Source organism: Physella acuta, unplaced genomic scaffold (assembly GCF_028476545.2).
Source record: "Physella acuta isolate Inbredline_101_S28 unplaced genomic scaffold, ASM2847654v3 ptg000402l, whole genome shotgun sequence".
Taxonomy (NCBI): domain Eukaryota; kingdom Metazoa; phylum Mollusca; class Gastropoda; family Physidae; genus Physella; species Physella acuta.
The window spans coordinates 128,716-144,221 of NW_026731921.1; the positions used below are offsets into that span (position 1 = coordinate 128,716).

General features: G+C 33.9%; 1 protein-coding gene across 2 annotated transcripts; it reads left to right on the forward strand.

The window, feature by feature from the left end:
- The first annotated feature begins 1,241 nt into the window (after nucleotides 1–1,241).
- On the forward strand, nucleotides 1,242–7,879 carry LOC131942360 (uncharacterized). Of its 2 annotated transcripts, none has more exons than XM_059302194.1 (5): nucleotides 1,242–1,303; nucleotides 5,310–5,463; nucleotides 6,127–6,205; nucleotides 6,303–6,400; nucleotides 6,957–7,879. In XM_059302194.1, exons 1-5 carry the CDS (start codon nucleotides 1,252–1,254, stop codon nucleotides 6,970–6,972), a joined length of 399 nt encoding a protein of 132 aa, XP_059158177.1. In that variant the 5' UTR covers nucleotides 1,242–1,251; the 3' UTR covers nucleotides 6,973–7,879. The 2 variants fall into 2 exon arrangements, with proteins under 2 accessions (XP_059158177.1, XP_059158178.1); XM_059302195.1 differs by having other exon boundaries at nucleotides 6,130–6,205.
- Nucleotides 7,880–15,506: the final 7,627 nt, after the last annotated feature.

Sequence of the window (15,506 nt, forward strand, 5' to 3'; positions counted from 1 at the left end):
ACATTAAAGCAACTTCTACTTAATAATTATTATTTGTATTGTTATTAGGATCATAACTATGATTGTGCTATGGTTGTGCTATGATTGTGCTATGATTGTGCTATGATTGTGGTTACTTTGAAACAAAAATGTGTTTAGTGGTAGTGCAAGCCGTTAAGGTATATGGACAAGACAACACCAACGGGAAACTTAAGAAAATTGTCGCTGGATAGCTGTTTTTTTGGCTGTATAAGTGTGCTATGTCGACCTTTTCCAAGTCTCAATATATATGTGTGCTATGTCGACCTTTTCCAAGTGTCAATATATATGTGTGTTATGTCGACCTTTTCCAAGTGTCAAGTCTTCTCAACTTATCAATCCGTCATTTTGATAATAATAGTTTCATTCACGCACGTGCCCTTCCCCCCCCCACCTTCCGAAATTTGTAAATGTCGCCCCCCCCCCCCCCTCCAACCTCACTCGGAGAAAAATGTTTACAGGAAACTGGTGACAATCAAGTTACAGTTATACTTACTTCTCGCAGCAGTAGACCTACGTTGAAAGAAAAAATTGAAATTAGACTTAAAAATTATGTATAGGCCTAGGTAAACCATCCTCAATTAATGAAAGAAGCAACATGTCAGAAGAAGGATTATTACTATAAATCTGTATCAGTCCTCACAAGCCGATGATGAAAACTGAAATACTGAAGCGAACATGACAACGTAAACTGACGCTGTAAATTATATGTCAGAGTCAATGAAAGAGGGGGGAACAACTAAATATAATAAAGCTTCTTTGAGTTGGTTTTGCCCGTTTAAAAAATTCAAAGATTTTAAAGTATAATCACAAAGAAATTCTGATGCAAAGAATATAAACAATTCGACTCAAGTTTATTGGAAAGTTAAGTCTACAGTTTTCAAAATATAACCTTTTTTGCGGAAAATTAGCAAAAGGGATTATTTTTATCTATTGTAGTTTATTTTTCGCATCTTATATAGGATCTAATTTATATGCTGTTTTATAGGCCTACTTGTTTGAATATAACCATTATAGTAAAAATGTAGGCCTATATGTATATAGATCTAGATCTATATAATACTTTTTTTTTGGCGAAATTTTTCGGTGTGATACTGTCCTTAGCCATGTTAAAGGTGTACAAAGGTTACAAAATTTTTTTGCACATCAACAACTTATTGGATTTTCCCGTCACTGGCGAGCAGTGTGCACTGTCAACACCGGTGCTTCAGCATCCACGCAAGTTTGACCAAAATGGGCACGTTTTTAGTCCTAACTTTTTTGTTTTTTTTCTTTTTCACAACAGGTAATGTTTATCAATCGGTAAATGTATAGATCTAGACCTACTAATAGTTTCGCTGTCTGACTATCTATCTAGAGCTAGATCTATATATTAGATCTAATATTTATCTATCTGTTGGAACGTAGATCTAGATCTAGATCTAGAATCTAGAGATGTCTAGATCTTGCTAGATTTTCTAGATATAAAAGCTATTTGTAAATAGAAATCTAGATCTAGCCTTGAGCTCAAAAAAATATCAGTGACTGCTTTAATCATTAATGTATGTTAAGTACTTTAAATTAGATCTAATTAATTATCACAATATATTAAATAAATAATGTTTTTTGTTAGAGGAACTAGAATCTAGATCTAGATGTAGATTCTAGATCTAATTTTTTTCAAAAAGTTTTGCAAGTAATGCATGTGGCTTCCTCAAAGGTCAATTCTGCAAGATGGTTTTTAACACCAATATGATAGTTGTGTTGAATAAATTTTATTGGATTTTTTTTTTCTTTTATCAACATGTTCATTTTTCGTGTAATCAAAGAACTGGGGAAATTAAAAGATAATATGAATGAATAATTGAGTGGTCAAACGTGTTACAACTGATTAATTTGGGTGTGGGGAAATTGCGAGACGCGAAAAGCGAAATGGCGAGGCGGGAAAATGCGAGAAGATCATGCGAGACATACCTGCGGAATCAAGGGTAAATAGCGAGACACTTTTTGCGAAAAAAAGTTTTTTTTCATGCTTATTTCATCTTTATTTATTTAAATTATATTTTTTTGTTTTAAAATAAACTAGCATGTAGCCATACCCTTTAACACGAGTGTTCTGTGTTGTTATTTTTTATCTAGATTTTATTATATATATATATATATATATATATATATATATATATATATATATATATATATATATATATATATATATATATATATAGATACTAAGAAGATAGATAGATCTATATCTAGATCTAGATCTATTATAAAATCCTAACATCGTTGCTGTGCTACTGTCATCGCCCGCTCTCGTTAGCGAGAGGAAAATCCCGTTTCAGTTGGCATTAATTTTAAAAATCTAGCCCGCTCATGTTTATACAAACGTGAGCTGTGTCATTGTGAATTGGTATAATTTTGTCAGCAGGAGAGATATTCTGCAACATGTATTCATGGATTGTTGTACTTGCAAAAAGTGTAAAAGTATAAACAATTCTTAAAAGTGTAATTTATTTTTTATTAAGTAATTTTAATTACAAACAAAATTTACAAACAAAATCTTCTGAAACAGTCCTAGCACTACTCAAACACACCTCGTGACACCATCTTTCACACATAGTACATCAAACCCACCAGTTCAATAGACTCCCATTTATACTGTGCTAACACAGAACACGAATATGAACAGAATGAAAAAAAATGTGCGTCTGTAGATAATCTGAATAAAGTCCGCTATGGACAAAACTACCATTTAATAGCTAAAAGGGGTCATCCCTAAATGACGATTTTTACCCCCCTCCCCCTCCCCTCCGTCACACATTTTCACAAAAATCCAGACCCCCCCTCCCACTAAAATGACGTCACACCTTAGTCTACAACCCCCCTCAAAATTGCAGTTGAATTTTTAGCGCAATTTCCATTCTGGAGAATTGCGTTTATTAACCCGTCATTTCTGGATGGATGAATGGATGGATGGATGGATGAATGAATGTATGAATGTGTGTCCGCAGCTTTAAGTCGTATCTCCTCCTCAACGAAGCAATATCGAGGACTAGTTCCAAAAGCAATTATGTTAAGCAAGTTACGAGGATGAGCATAGGCCATAAAAATTCCGGGTTTCTTTCATGGATTTCCCGGAAAAGCCAAAAAACCTCGCAAAAATGCAGTTTTTGGCCCATATCTCGGCAACCAAGCCATTTAGCGACTTGAAACATGTACCAATCGATTCCTGTCATAATTTAGAACAATATTGCCGAAGAAAGTTTTCAAAAATATCCTTTCGTTCGGTCACAAAATTTTGTTTGAATTAATTAAAATTTTGACCGAATTAGTAGGCATTTTTTCCAACCACACTACACGCGTCATCACGTTCAATAGCTGCGCCATCACGTTCAATGGCTGCGTCATCACGTTCAGTAGCTAGGCGCGCAATGGTTTTTAGTCATGTAACTCTATTGTAAATAAAACATGTATTTTAACCAATGGTCTTACTAACCCTGCTCTTGATTTACGCTACGACAGAGCTATTTTTAGATAACATAAGGAAATTGCGCTTAAATGTCACTAGACTTTTTAATTAACTTGTTTTTTAAAACATCGATATTTTCCCCAAATCCTGTCTAATTTCTGTATTTTAATCAATTCCTATTACAATTTATGAAAACAGTTTTCTAAAACGCGAAAAACGTCTAAAATTCTTTTTCTAACATTGCTTTTTAGCGCAATTTCCATTCTGGAGAATTGCGTTTATTAACCCGTCATTTCTGGATGGATGGATGGATGGATGAATGTATGGATGTGTGTCCGCAGCTTTAAGTCGAGTCGTATCTCCTCCTCAACGAAGCAATATCGATGACTAGTTTCAAAAACAATTATGTTAAGCAAGTTACGAGGATGAACATAGGCCATAAAAATTCCGGGTTTCTTTCATGGATTTCCCGGAAAAGCCAAAACACCTCGAAAAAATGCAGTTTTTGGCCCATATCTCGGCAACCAGACCACTTAGCGACTTGAAACATGTACCAATCGATTCCTGCCATAATTTAGAACAATATTGCCGAAGAAAGTTTTCAAAAATATCCTTTCGTTTGGTCACAAAAAAATGTTTGAATTAATTAAAATTTGGACCAAATTATTAGGCATTTTATGCAACCACAGCACACGCGTCATCACGTTCAATAGCTGCGCCATCACGTTCAATGGCTGCGACGTCACGTTCGGTAGCTGGGCATGGCGATCTTCAAAGACGGTTTCGGCGGCTTCGGCGTTCCACGCAAAAGAAAGAAGTTGATCTATCGTCGGTGGTATTTCCGTCGGTTTCGAACAAGGTGGTATTCTAAGTCGACACAAAAGATGGGGGGGGGGGGGGGGGGGGAGTTGACAAATCATCAGTATGTCTAGCGACGGAAAAATCGGAAGTTTTAACAATGTAAACGAAACGTCTTTGAAGTCTGGACCAAATACCACTGAAAATCGGGTGCGGTAAATTTTTCGCAGAAATCTTCGCATTTCAACACCACCCAGCGTAAGTATCGGGTTGTGGTAAAATGCGAGACAAAAAAGTCACGTGACCGACCGTTTTCGCGCCCTTCTCGCATTTTCCCGCCTCGCCATTTCGCTTTTCGCGTCTCGCAATTTCCCCACACCCGATTAATTTTCACACATATTTGAAAACAGTTTGGTATAAATTTTAGAAAAACATATTTAGAAAAACAAAATAATTTTGTATCCAAATGTTTTCTTCCTTTTTTTTTGTGGGTAGTCAAAGAACGGGAGAAATAAACAGTTTAATTTTCCGACAATTTTATGGTCCTTTAATATCTAAAATTGAGGAGTAAAATCGTTTTATTATTAACCCATTTATAAGACATTTTTGTAAATCTAGTATTTTTCCAGGTGCCTCACCAAATATCAACTTTTTGTCTCATCTGAAAGTGGTCGATCTAATTCAAACACTTTATAGATCTATATAGTTTATATAAGGCTCTGATCAGGTTAGGCCACTTTTCGGTCACTTTAAACTCGATTATTGAGATGACCCAAATTTTCCCGTTAAAAAACGAGTGAACAATTCCCCTGCAAGTACCCGATCTAATAGATATAACAAACAAACCAAACATCACCCGCTTTGATTTTATAGATACATACCCATGCTCCTATGCGGTGAATCCTTTTTTAAATGTACCAACTTGGGAACGCAACAAAACACAAACACAGAAGAAAGCACACAAACTTCAACCATTTTGCTTTTATAATAATAAATATCGTGCAGGCAGACAGACAATATTTTTTCTTTTTTTTTTGCTTTTCAGATGCAAGATACACAACACTCGATGCATTGTTGGAAAATGTGACAACAACTGTCTACAAATACAACTACAACAGCGCTGAAGATAAGTCAATAAGACTCATCGTGACTGTTGAATACAGTTTATTCAATTTAATCCTTTTGGGGATGGTGCTTTGGTAAAGTTTTTTTTAAAATATTCTTTATATATATATATATATATATATATATATATATATATATATATATATATAGTATTATTATTAGCTTTACTTACTTTCAAGTGTCACTGAATCAAAAAAAGGGGTGTCCACATGTGCCTCGGAAGGTGTAATGATTGAGCGCAACAAGTGACCTTGTGGCTACCCTAGGGCGCGAGATCCATTGATTAGGTGTCCTGTTGAGTAAGGGGCTTTACTTGATTCAACGCTCAAAACACAACAGGTGGCATCTGACATTCCAGGCGTACGGATGACACAAAGCACTAGAACATACGGGACATGTTGCGCCTCTACATTCGTTGAATAACCCAAACCAGCGATTGCCCCGGTTTCCTATGGTACTTTAATAACGTAAAAGCTTTCATGCTAGCTTTAAACTAGTTTTTAACAAATTTTAATATTTAGTTTTTCAAGAGTACCATAAGTGGGACGCAGGCAGGATGTGGGTTAATAGAATATATAGTAAAAAAAGTTTTTCTTGTTTTATTAACATTTTGTGTCGGGTTCACAAATGTGTGTGTGATGTGAGTGGTGTTTGAGACACATATCATCTATTTGTAATATGTAGTATGAGTATTCTGAAGTGTGAATGGTGTCTTGTAATTTTTTGACTATTTCTAGTAGCTGGATCCTCAAGAAAATTGTACTGAAACTTACAAGAAATGCAGAAGAGGAAGAACGTTTCAATCTACAGCAACAAGTTAGTATGTTTTACATATCTGATGCGAATTAAGGGGCCATCTAGCAAATCTCTGCCATTAAGTGTAACTAACCAGCTATTTGATGCATCTCCTCAGAATTACAAACTTATGCAAGAATTGGTGGAACAGCAAGCCAAAATCATAGACTTACAAATGAAACTGGGGATGCTTAAAATGCGGTATGGTAGTCATAGGTAGGGTTTTTGGTTTGTAGTAGTGATAGGTAGGGTTTTTGGTTTGTAGTAGTGATAGGTAGGGTTTTTGGTTTGTAGTAGTGATAGGTAGGGTTTTTGGTTTGTAGTAGTGATAGGTAGGGTTTTTGGTTTGTAGTAGTGATAGGTAGGGTTTTTGGTTTGTAGTAGTGATAGGTAGGGTTTTTTGTTTGTAGTAGTGATAGGTAGGGTTTTTGGTTTGTAGTAGTGATAGGTAGGGTTTTTGGTTTGTAGTAGTGATAGGTAGGGTTTTTGGTTTGTAGTAGTGATAGGTAGGGTTTTTGGTTTGTAGTAGTGATGATGTGGAAAATGTGTTAGTGTGTTAGAATAAGATTAGACTTAGAGGTTTGTTCAAATCTTGATTCAATCAACATTTGAATTTTATTTTTTAAAGCTGCTGTACTTTTAAAAACATTTTTATTTCTTTTATATTTTCTCATAGTTTAAAAAGTTTTTCTATAAAATGCCTTATCAATATTGTTCCTTCAAATAAGAGTTTAATCTGTTTCTACATAAAACTTTGATAACTGTTTTCCAGACGTATTCTACCTTGAATCAGTAACCGGCATCTTTCTTCAACTGACCAGTGTTCTTTATGTGTCTTTATGAGTTGCCGTCAAAGTGCTCCATCCTGTTGCCACTCCCTCACCAAGTTGGTTCAAAGTTGTCCGGCTGGCGGTCAAGAACATATTGTGGGCAGTAATAACCTGTTGACCCTCAATGGACCTACACATATACATTCTGGTTGGTCAGTAGTTTTTAGTTGTAATTATAGAAACCAGTTCAAATCCGGGTACTACTCTGTAAAATGTTTTGAAGTTCACCCAGCTCTAATGGGTACCTGTCTCAAGTTAGTAAACCATTGTAAATATTTATTACACATTATTTTTCTTAACAAATATTTTCAGATATGTGATATGTAATATGAATATCATTTTTCCATAACTCCTTGTTCCACCATACATTTATTCCATTCATAATTCTTGTCAAGCTCACTAGTTATAAATATTCAGTTTTTGACAATGTTTGTAGTTTCTTATGGATGTGTTAATCAATTGGGATTTACTTTTGTGCTTGTTTCTAAAAAAAAAATTGAAATGTTTGGTGGCAACAAGTTTGAGCTATACAGATACATAAAATAACAGTTCACTAATCTATACCATTATGTAAGTCAAAAATTTATCACCTATTTATTTCAAACTTTGAGATTTAAAAAGAAAATTATGTTCTGAAATTTTTTTAAACTGGCTTTGATATAAAAAAAAAAAATTAAAATTGTTTACATAATTAAGAATAGATGTCTTAGAGTTTTCTTGTAGTACCAATGTAATAAAAAATGTATCTACTTTCCTACAGCATCATTTTTCAACAAATTAAAGTTTAATGTGAAATTGATTTTTAGAAAAGCTGAAAATAAAGCAAATTATTGAATAGCAGAATTCAGTTAGTTTTTTAAATATTTGTTCACGTTATTCACATGAAGTAAAGAAACCAACAAATACATTTTTTCAACTTTTTAATGAGACTATTTTTAACATGCTGTTTATTTTTTTCTTACTGTGGGTAAATATTGTGATCTGAAATAACTTAAAAAACCTACAAGTACCATGTTTTAGAAAAATGCCACTGTCACTGCCCCCTCCCATCCGCTTGTAAAAAAATAATAATTTTTGTGTGATACAGTGTGAAAGGGTGGCTCAGACTGGCAGACTTTTTACAGCTAGCAAAAAGCTAATTAGTAATCTAGCACTTTTTGTAACCAAAATTGTTCTGCTAACTCTTGTATTAAATTGAATATTTAGAAAAATTTCATTTTCATTACATTTTTTTTTATAAATTAAAGTTTCCAGTTTTATTTATCTAAATGTTTCGCTTCTCTTTTTTTTAAAGCAAGTTGTTTAGTTAAGATATGCAACTGAATGTAAATGTTTAAAAATAATATTCAAACAGTTCATCACCAACATATAAGATATGAATTCTTAATTAACCTATAACCTTTTTTCATACCCAAACATGCACTTTTTAAATAAAATATAAAACTTCTAGTACATTTTTTTATTTTTTAAACTTCTTAAATAAATTAATAGTTTACAATGTAACATTTGTTACTAAACTTAAGTATGAAACAAATGTATATATTGTAAATGTATACTGTTTAGTTAATATTGAGCAAATGGTAATTATTATTTCAATTCATTTAATAATACAACCATGGTATACTGAATTGAAATTGGGTGACCGGAAATATGCACAATGGAAAACTGGGCACAAAAGGGCATTTTGTTTTCTTAAATTGAGTATTAATAGGCATTAATAAAAAGTGACTAGGTGCATTATAACATAATAAAACATAATTCCACAAAATCTGACAATATTAAAGTGTGTTGGTGTAATACGCTTGTAATTGCCCTGTTTTCTGATTGCACTTTTTTCTGGGCACCTTGAAATTGCACACAATGTAAACTTTACATACAGATAGAATGTTCTGGGACATGTACTGAGACAAAACACCATGGTACAAAGCCCATTTTACAATTGGAAAGAGTAGATTTCATTGTTGAAAGTATGTTGCTTTATCAAAAAATAATGTATAAATAATTTTGTATTTTTAAAAGGCTAAGTCTTAACATTAATTACAAGAATAATCTATTTATGTAAAATATTATGCTATAGATAACTTTAACCCTATATGTAATATATATATATATATATATATATATATATATATATATATATATATATATATATATATATATATATATATATATATATATATATATATATATATATATATATATATATTTATATATATATATATATATTATCAATTCATTTAAACTCAATGCTTAAACCACAATTTCTGTATTAAAGATGATAATGAAACATAATGCAAACCTACAGACACACATAAAATACACATAATATACTGATTTTTGCTAAAATTTACTCAACCCTCTAGCTAAAAAAAACAAAATAATACAACAATCCATGGGAGAGAATTCAGTAAGCATAAGACAGAAACAATTTTATAAGCGAATACCAATCAACATGCCCATATTAATATTAAACTTTTTTAACAAAAAATGTTTACAAGATGTAGCTTGAGGAATATGGTAGCTAAGAACATGATGATACAGTTGTCAGTATCACATGTTGAAATGTTTTAATGAGGAGTATGGTAGCTAAGAACATGATGAGACAGATGTCAGTAACACATGTTGAAATGTTTTAATGAGGAGTATGGTAGCTAAGAACATGATGAGACAGATGTCAGTGTTGTTGAAATGTTTTAATGAGGAGTATGGTAGCTAAGAACATGATAAGACAGATGTCACAGGTTGAAATGTTTTAATGAGGAGTATGGTAGCTAAGAACATGATGAGACAGATGTTGAAATGTTTTAATGAGGAGTATGGTAGCTAAGAACGTGATGAGACAGATGTCAGTATCACATGTTGAAATGTTTTAATGAGGAGTATGGTAGCTAAGAACATGATGAGACAGATGTCACATGTTGAAATGTTTTAATGAGGAGTATGGTAGCTAAGAACATGATGAGACAGATGTCACATGTTGAAATGTTTTAATGAGGAGTATGGTAGCTAAGAACATGATGATGCAGATGTCAGTGTCACATGTTGAAATGTTTTAATGAGGAGTATGGTAGCTAAGAACATGATGAGACAGATGTCACATGTTGAAATGTTTTAATGAGGAGTATGGTAGCTAAGAACATGATGAGACAGATGTCAGTGTCACATGTTGAAATGTTTTAATGAGGAGTATGGTAGCTAAGAACATGATGAGACAGATGTCACATGTTGAAATGTTATAATGAGGAGTATGGTAGCTAAGAACATGATGAGACCAGTATCACATGTTGAAATGTTTTAATGAGGAGTATGGTAGCTAAGAACATGATGAGACAGATGTCACATGTTGAAATGTTTTAATGAGGAGTATGGTAGCTAATAACATGATGAGACAGATGTCAGTATTACATGTTGACATGTTATAATGAGAAGTATGGTAGCTAAGAACATGATGAGACAGATGTCACATGTTGAAATGTTTTAATGAGGAGTATGGTAGCTAAGAACATGATGATGCAGATGTCAGTGTCACATGTTGAAATGTTTTAATGAGGAGTATGGTAGCTAAGAACATGATGAGACAGATGTCAGTATTACATGTTGACATGTTTTAATGAGGAGTATGGTAGCTAAGAACATGATGAGACAGATGTCAGTACCACAGGTTGAAATGTTTTAATGAGGAGTATGGTAGCTAAGAACATGATGAGACAGATGTCACATGTTGAAATGTTTTAATGAGGAGTATGGTAGCTAAGAACATGATGAGACAGATGTCAGTACCACAGGTTGAAATGTTTTAATGGAGTAGAAAGATGGGGAGTTGTTCTTATTTTGCATCCTTCTGGGGATTAAGGGATGCAATACATATGCACTTTGCTTTGCTTTAAGAAAATGAAATGATAGTGCACAATGCACCAGCCATAATAAACAAACTGGTTGAATTATTACACAATTAATTTAGTCTCGACTTGTTTTAAATAATCTCAAATTTACTGCTTTAAAAACACATCTCTCAGAAATAGAAACCTTATGGTATATACTTTTAATTTTAACATGTGTTTATAAAAAATTATCGTAAAACATAAACTAATACACATATACTTTTCAGACTGTTTCATAGGCCCAACAGTTCTAGCAACAACAAAAATATTGAACTATAAATATTACCACAACCATATAATATATTGTAACCAAAACTTTAAAAGTAAAGAGGAGATAATCCCAAACAAATAATATCAGACTCCACAACCCAAATACAGATGGTAAAAAAATCTGGTCTAGCTGTCTATTGAGTCCAGCGACAAGATTTTGTTCAAGCTACAAGAGGATATATTTTAGTTCACATCTCTCTGGTATCTACAAGAGGATATATTTTAGTTCACATCTCTCTGGTATCTACAAGAGGATATATTTTAGTTCACATCTCTCTGGTATCTACAAGAGGATATATTTTAGTTCACATCTCTCTGGTATCTACAAGAGGATATATTTTAGTTCACATCTCTCTGGTATCTACAAGAGGATATATTTTAGTTCACATCTCTCTGGTATCTACAAGAGGATATATTTTAGTTCACATCTCTCTGGTATCTACAAGAGGATATATTTTAGTTCACATCTCTCTGGTATCTACAAGAGGATATATTTTAGTTCACATCTCTCTGGTATCTACAAGAGGATATATTTTAGTTCACATCTCTCTGGTATCTACAAGAGGATATATTTTAGTTCACATCTCTCTGGTATCTACAAGAGGATATATTTTAGTTCACATCTCTCTGGTATCTACAAGAGGATATATTTTAGTTCACATCTCTCCGGATCACAATCATTGCAAATTCTTGGTCTAAAAAATACAAGAAACAATAGAAAAATGTAGCAATCGTTAAAAAAAATATATACAAGAAACAATAGAAAAATGTAGCAATCGTTAAAAAAAAAATATACAAGAAACAATAGAAAAATGTAGCAATCGTTAAAAAAAAAATATACAAGAAACAAAAGAAAAATGTAGCAATCGTTAAAAAAAAATATACAAGAAACAATAGAAAAATGTAGCAATCGTTAAAAAAAAAATATGCAAGAAACAATAGAAAAATGTAGTAATTGTTAAACAAAATACAATTGAATTAGTTTGTTTCATCAGTGTTGGTACATGTTTTTATGTTTCCTACATTGACAACACAAAATACAACCCAGCTAACAACATTCATTATTCATTTAAATCAAACTAGAAGCTTTACATAAAGGAATAAAAGCAAATTACTTTACAACAATATTTTCAGTTGCCTCTACCTTCATATCTAATGAAACATAGATTTGTATAGAGTATACGGAAGAATTACATATATATTAACTTACTATTTTGCAAATACCTTTCAATAATGTGGTAAACATTGTATAGAAAGTCAAGCATATGTTCAGTCTAGAGTAATCTGTCTTAATTCACATTCAACTATTTTTTTTTACCAAAATGTGGATTCTTGGGACTATATAATTGTATCTGTGTTATCTACTCAAAATTCTATTTTTTCTCCTGCACTTCATAATGTCTACTAACATTAGAATGAAAGAAAGAATTTAGAATTCGCTAGATTTCATTACAACACACTTCCATTTTTATCTTCCTATACCCCCCCCCCCCCACCACCTACACAATATGTATTTAACTCAGCTTCAGAATATGTACCAACTACTCTACCACTAGACCATACTGACCCGCAGACCTACAGCTCAACATATTTATTTCACCTGATGCCACCAGGATTTTATGGTTTCATTTGTTTTATATTTAGAACATACATAAATAATATGTAACATAAATAAATGAAATAGATACAAATTAAAGTCAATATACAAAGATATTAACAGTTTTGAACAATTAGTTATCCATTTATCTAACTACCTACCTCAGTTTTACAGCTTACAATCATTGTTGATAATAATGTCTCACATTACACAGTCATAAGCTTGACTTCTTTAATGACTTTATTTAGTTCTTGAGCCTTGAAATAGTAAATTTTTAATAAAGGTATTAGTGGAAATTAAAAGATTTTAAACATCTATAACAGCTTCATCTCTTATATAGTCTAGCCTGGTAGAAAGTGTATGCTGTCTATCATTACTGCAACCTAATAACCTAAACTACTGACTTAGGTCTCATGACCAACCTAATGACCTAAACTACTGACTTAGGTGTCATGGATGACCAACCTAATGACCTAAACTACTGACTTACTTGTCATGGATGACCAACCTAATGACCTAAACTACTGACTTAGGTGTCATGACCAACCTAATGACCTAAACTACTGACTTAGGTGTCATGGATGACCAACCTAATGACCTAAACTACTGACTTAGGTCTCATGGATGACCAACCTAATGACCTAAACTACTGACTTAGGTGTCATGACCAACCTAATGACCTAAACTACTAACTTAGGTGTCATGGATGACCAACCTAATGACCTAAACTACTGACTTAGGTCTCATGACCAACCTAATGACCTAAACTACTGACTTAGGTGTAATGGATGACCAACCTAATAACCTAAACTACTGACTTAGGTCTCATGACCAACCTAATGACCTAAACTACTGACTTAGGTCTCATGGATGACCAACCTAATAACCTAAACTACTGACTTAGGTCTCATGACCAACCTAATGACCTAAACTACTGACTTAGGTCTCATGGATGACCAACCTAATAACCTAAACTACTGACTTAGGTCTCATGACCAACCTAATGACCTAAACTACTGACTTAGGTCTCATGGATGACCAACCTAATGACCTAAACTACTGCCTTAAGTTATGGATGACCAACCTAATGACCTAAACTACTGACTTAGGTGTCATGGATGACCAACCTAATGACCTAAACTACTGACTAAGGTGTCATGACCAACCTAATGACCTAAACTACTGGCTTAGGTGTCATGGATGACCAATCTAATGACCTAAACTACTGACTTAGGTCTCATGACCAACCTAATGACCTAAACTACTGACTAAGGTGTCATGACCAACCTAATGACCTAAACTACTGACTTAGGTCTCATGGATGACCAACCTAATGACCTACACTACTGACTTACTTGTCATGGATGACCAACCTAATGACCTAAACTACTGACTTAGGTCTCATGGATGACCAACCTAATGACCTAAACTACTGCCTTAAGTTATGGATGACCAACCTAATGACCTAAACTACTGACTTAGGTGTCATGGATGACCAACCTAATGACCTAAACTACTGACTAAGGTGTCATGACCAACCTAATGACCTAAACTACTGACTTAGGTGTCATGGATGACCAACCTAATGACCTAAACTACTGACTTAGGTGTCATGGATGACCAACCTAATGACCTAAACTACTGACTTAGGTGTCATGGCTGACCAACCTAATGACCTAAACTACTGACTTAGGTGTCATGGATGACCAACCTAATGACCTAAACTACTGACTTAGGTCTCATGGCTGACCAACCTAATGACCTACACTACTGACTAAGGTGTCATGACCAACCTAATGACCTAAACTACTGACTTAGGTGTCATGGATGACCAACCTAATGACCTAAACTACTGACTTAGGTGTCATGGCTGACCAACCTAATGACCTAAACTACTGACTTAGGTGTCATGGATGACCAACCTAATGACCTAAACTACTGACTTAGGTGTCATGACCAACCTAATGACCTAAACTACTGACTTAGGTGTCATGGATGACCAACCTAATGACCTAAACTACTGACTAAGGTGTCATGACCAACCTAATGACCTAAACTACTGACTTAGGTGTCATGGATGACCAACCTAATGACCTAAACTACTGACTTAGGTGTCATGACCAACCTAATGACCTAAACTACTGACTTAGGTGTCATGGATGACCAACCTAATGACCTAAACTACTGACTAAGGTGTCATGACCAACCTAATGACCTAAACTACTGACTTAGGTGTCATGGATGACCAACCTAATGACCTAAACTACTGACTAAGGTGTCATGACCAACCTAATGACCTAAACTACTGACTTAGGTGTCATGGAGGACCAACATTGACAGGGTTTGGAGGTGGTCGAGTCGGTAAAGCTCATGGTTGCTAAACCGAAAAGTCTCGAGTTCGAGAGAGTTCGATGAGAGATAACTCTAAAATCAAACAACTGCTGCTTTGTAGTTTGTTCTTGGTTGGACAAAGGCTATGGAAGCAAATCCAAAAAGAAAAGCAGGCTGAAATCGGAGTCAATGGCGCATAACCAGTTGACACGTAATCCTTAATTGTGATGGAAGCATGGTCGAGTCGGCAAAGCTCATGGTTTATAATATCGAAAAAAGTCTCGAGTTCAATCCCTCTGTCAGATAAGGCTCGATCCCTCCCAACACTAAAAATTAAGAACGAAGAAGAAGACAGGGTTTGGTATCTCAGGAATTTTGTGATGATGTTTAGAGAGGGGAGGGGGGGGGGGGCT

Excerpts from the sequence above, each read along its gene's own strand:
- LOC131942360 (XM_059302194.1), top strand. The coding sequence starts at position 1,252 with ATGGGCACGTTTTTAGTCCTAACTTTTTTGTTTTTTTTCTTTTTCACA. Across the intron at positions 5,464-6,126 it reads CTTTTGGGGATGGTGCTTTG|TAGCTGGATCCTCAAGAAAA; the intron begins GTAAAGTTTTTT and ends GACTATTTCTAG. Across the intron at positions 6,206-6,302 it reads GTTTCAATCTACAGCAACAA|AATTACAAACTTATGCAAGA; the intron begins GTTAGTATGTTT and ends GCATCTCCTCAG.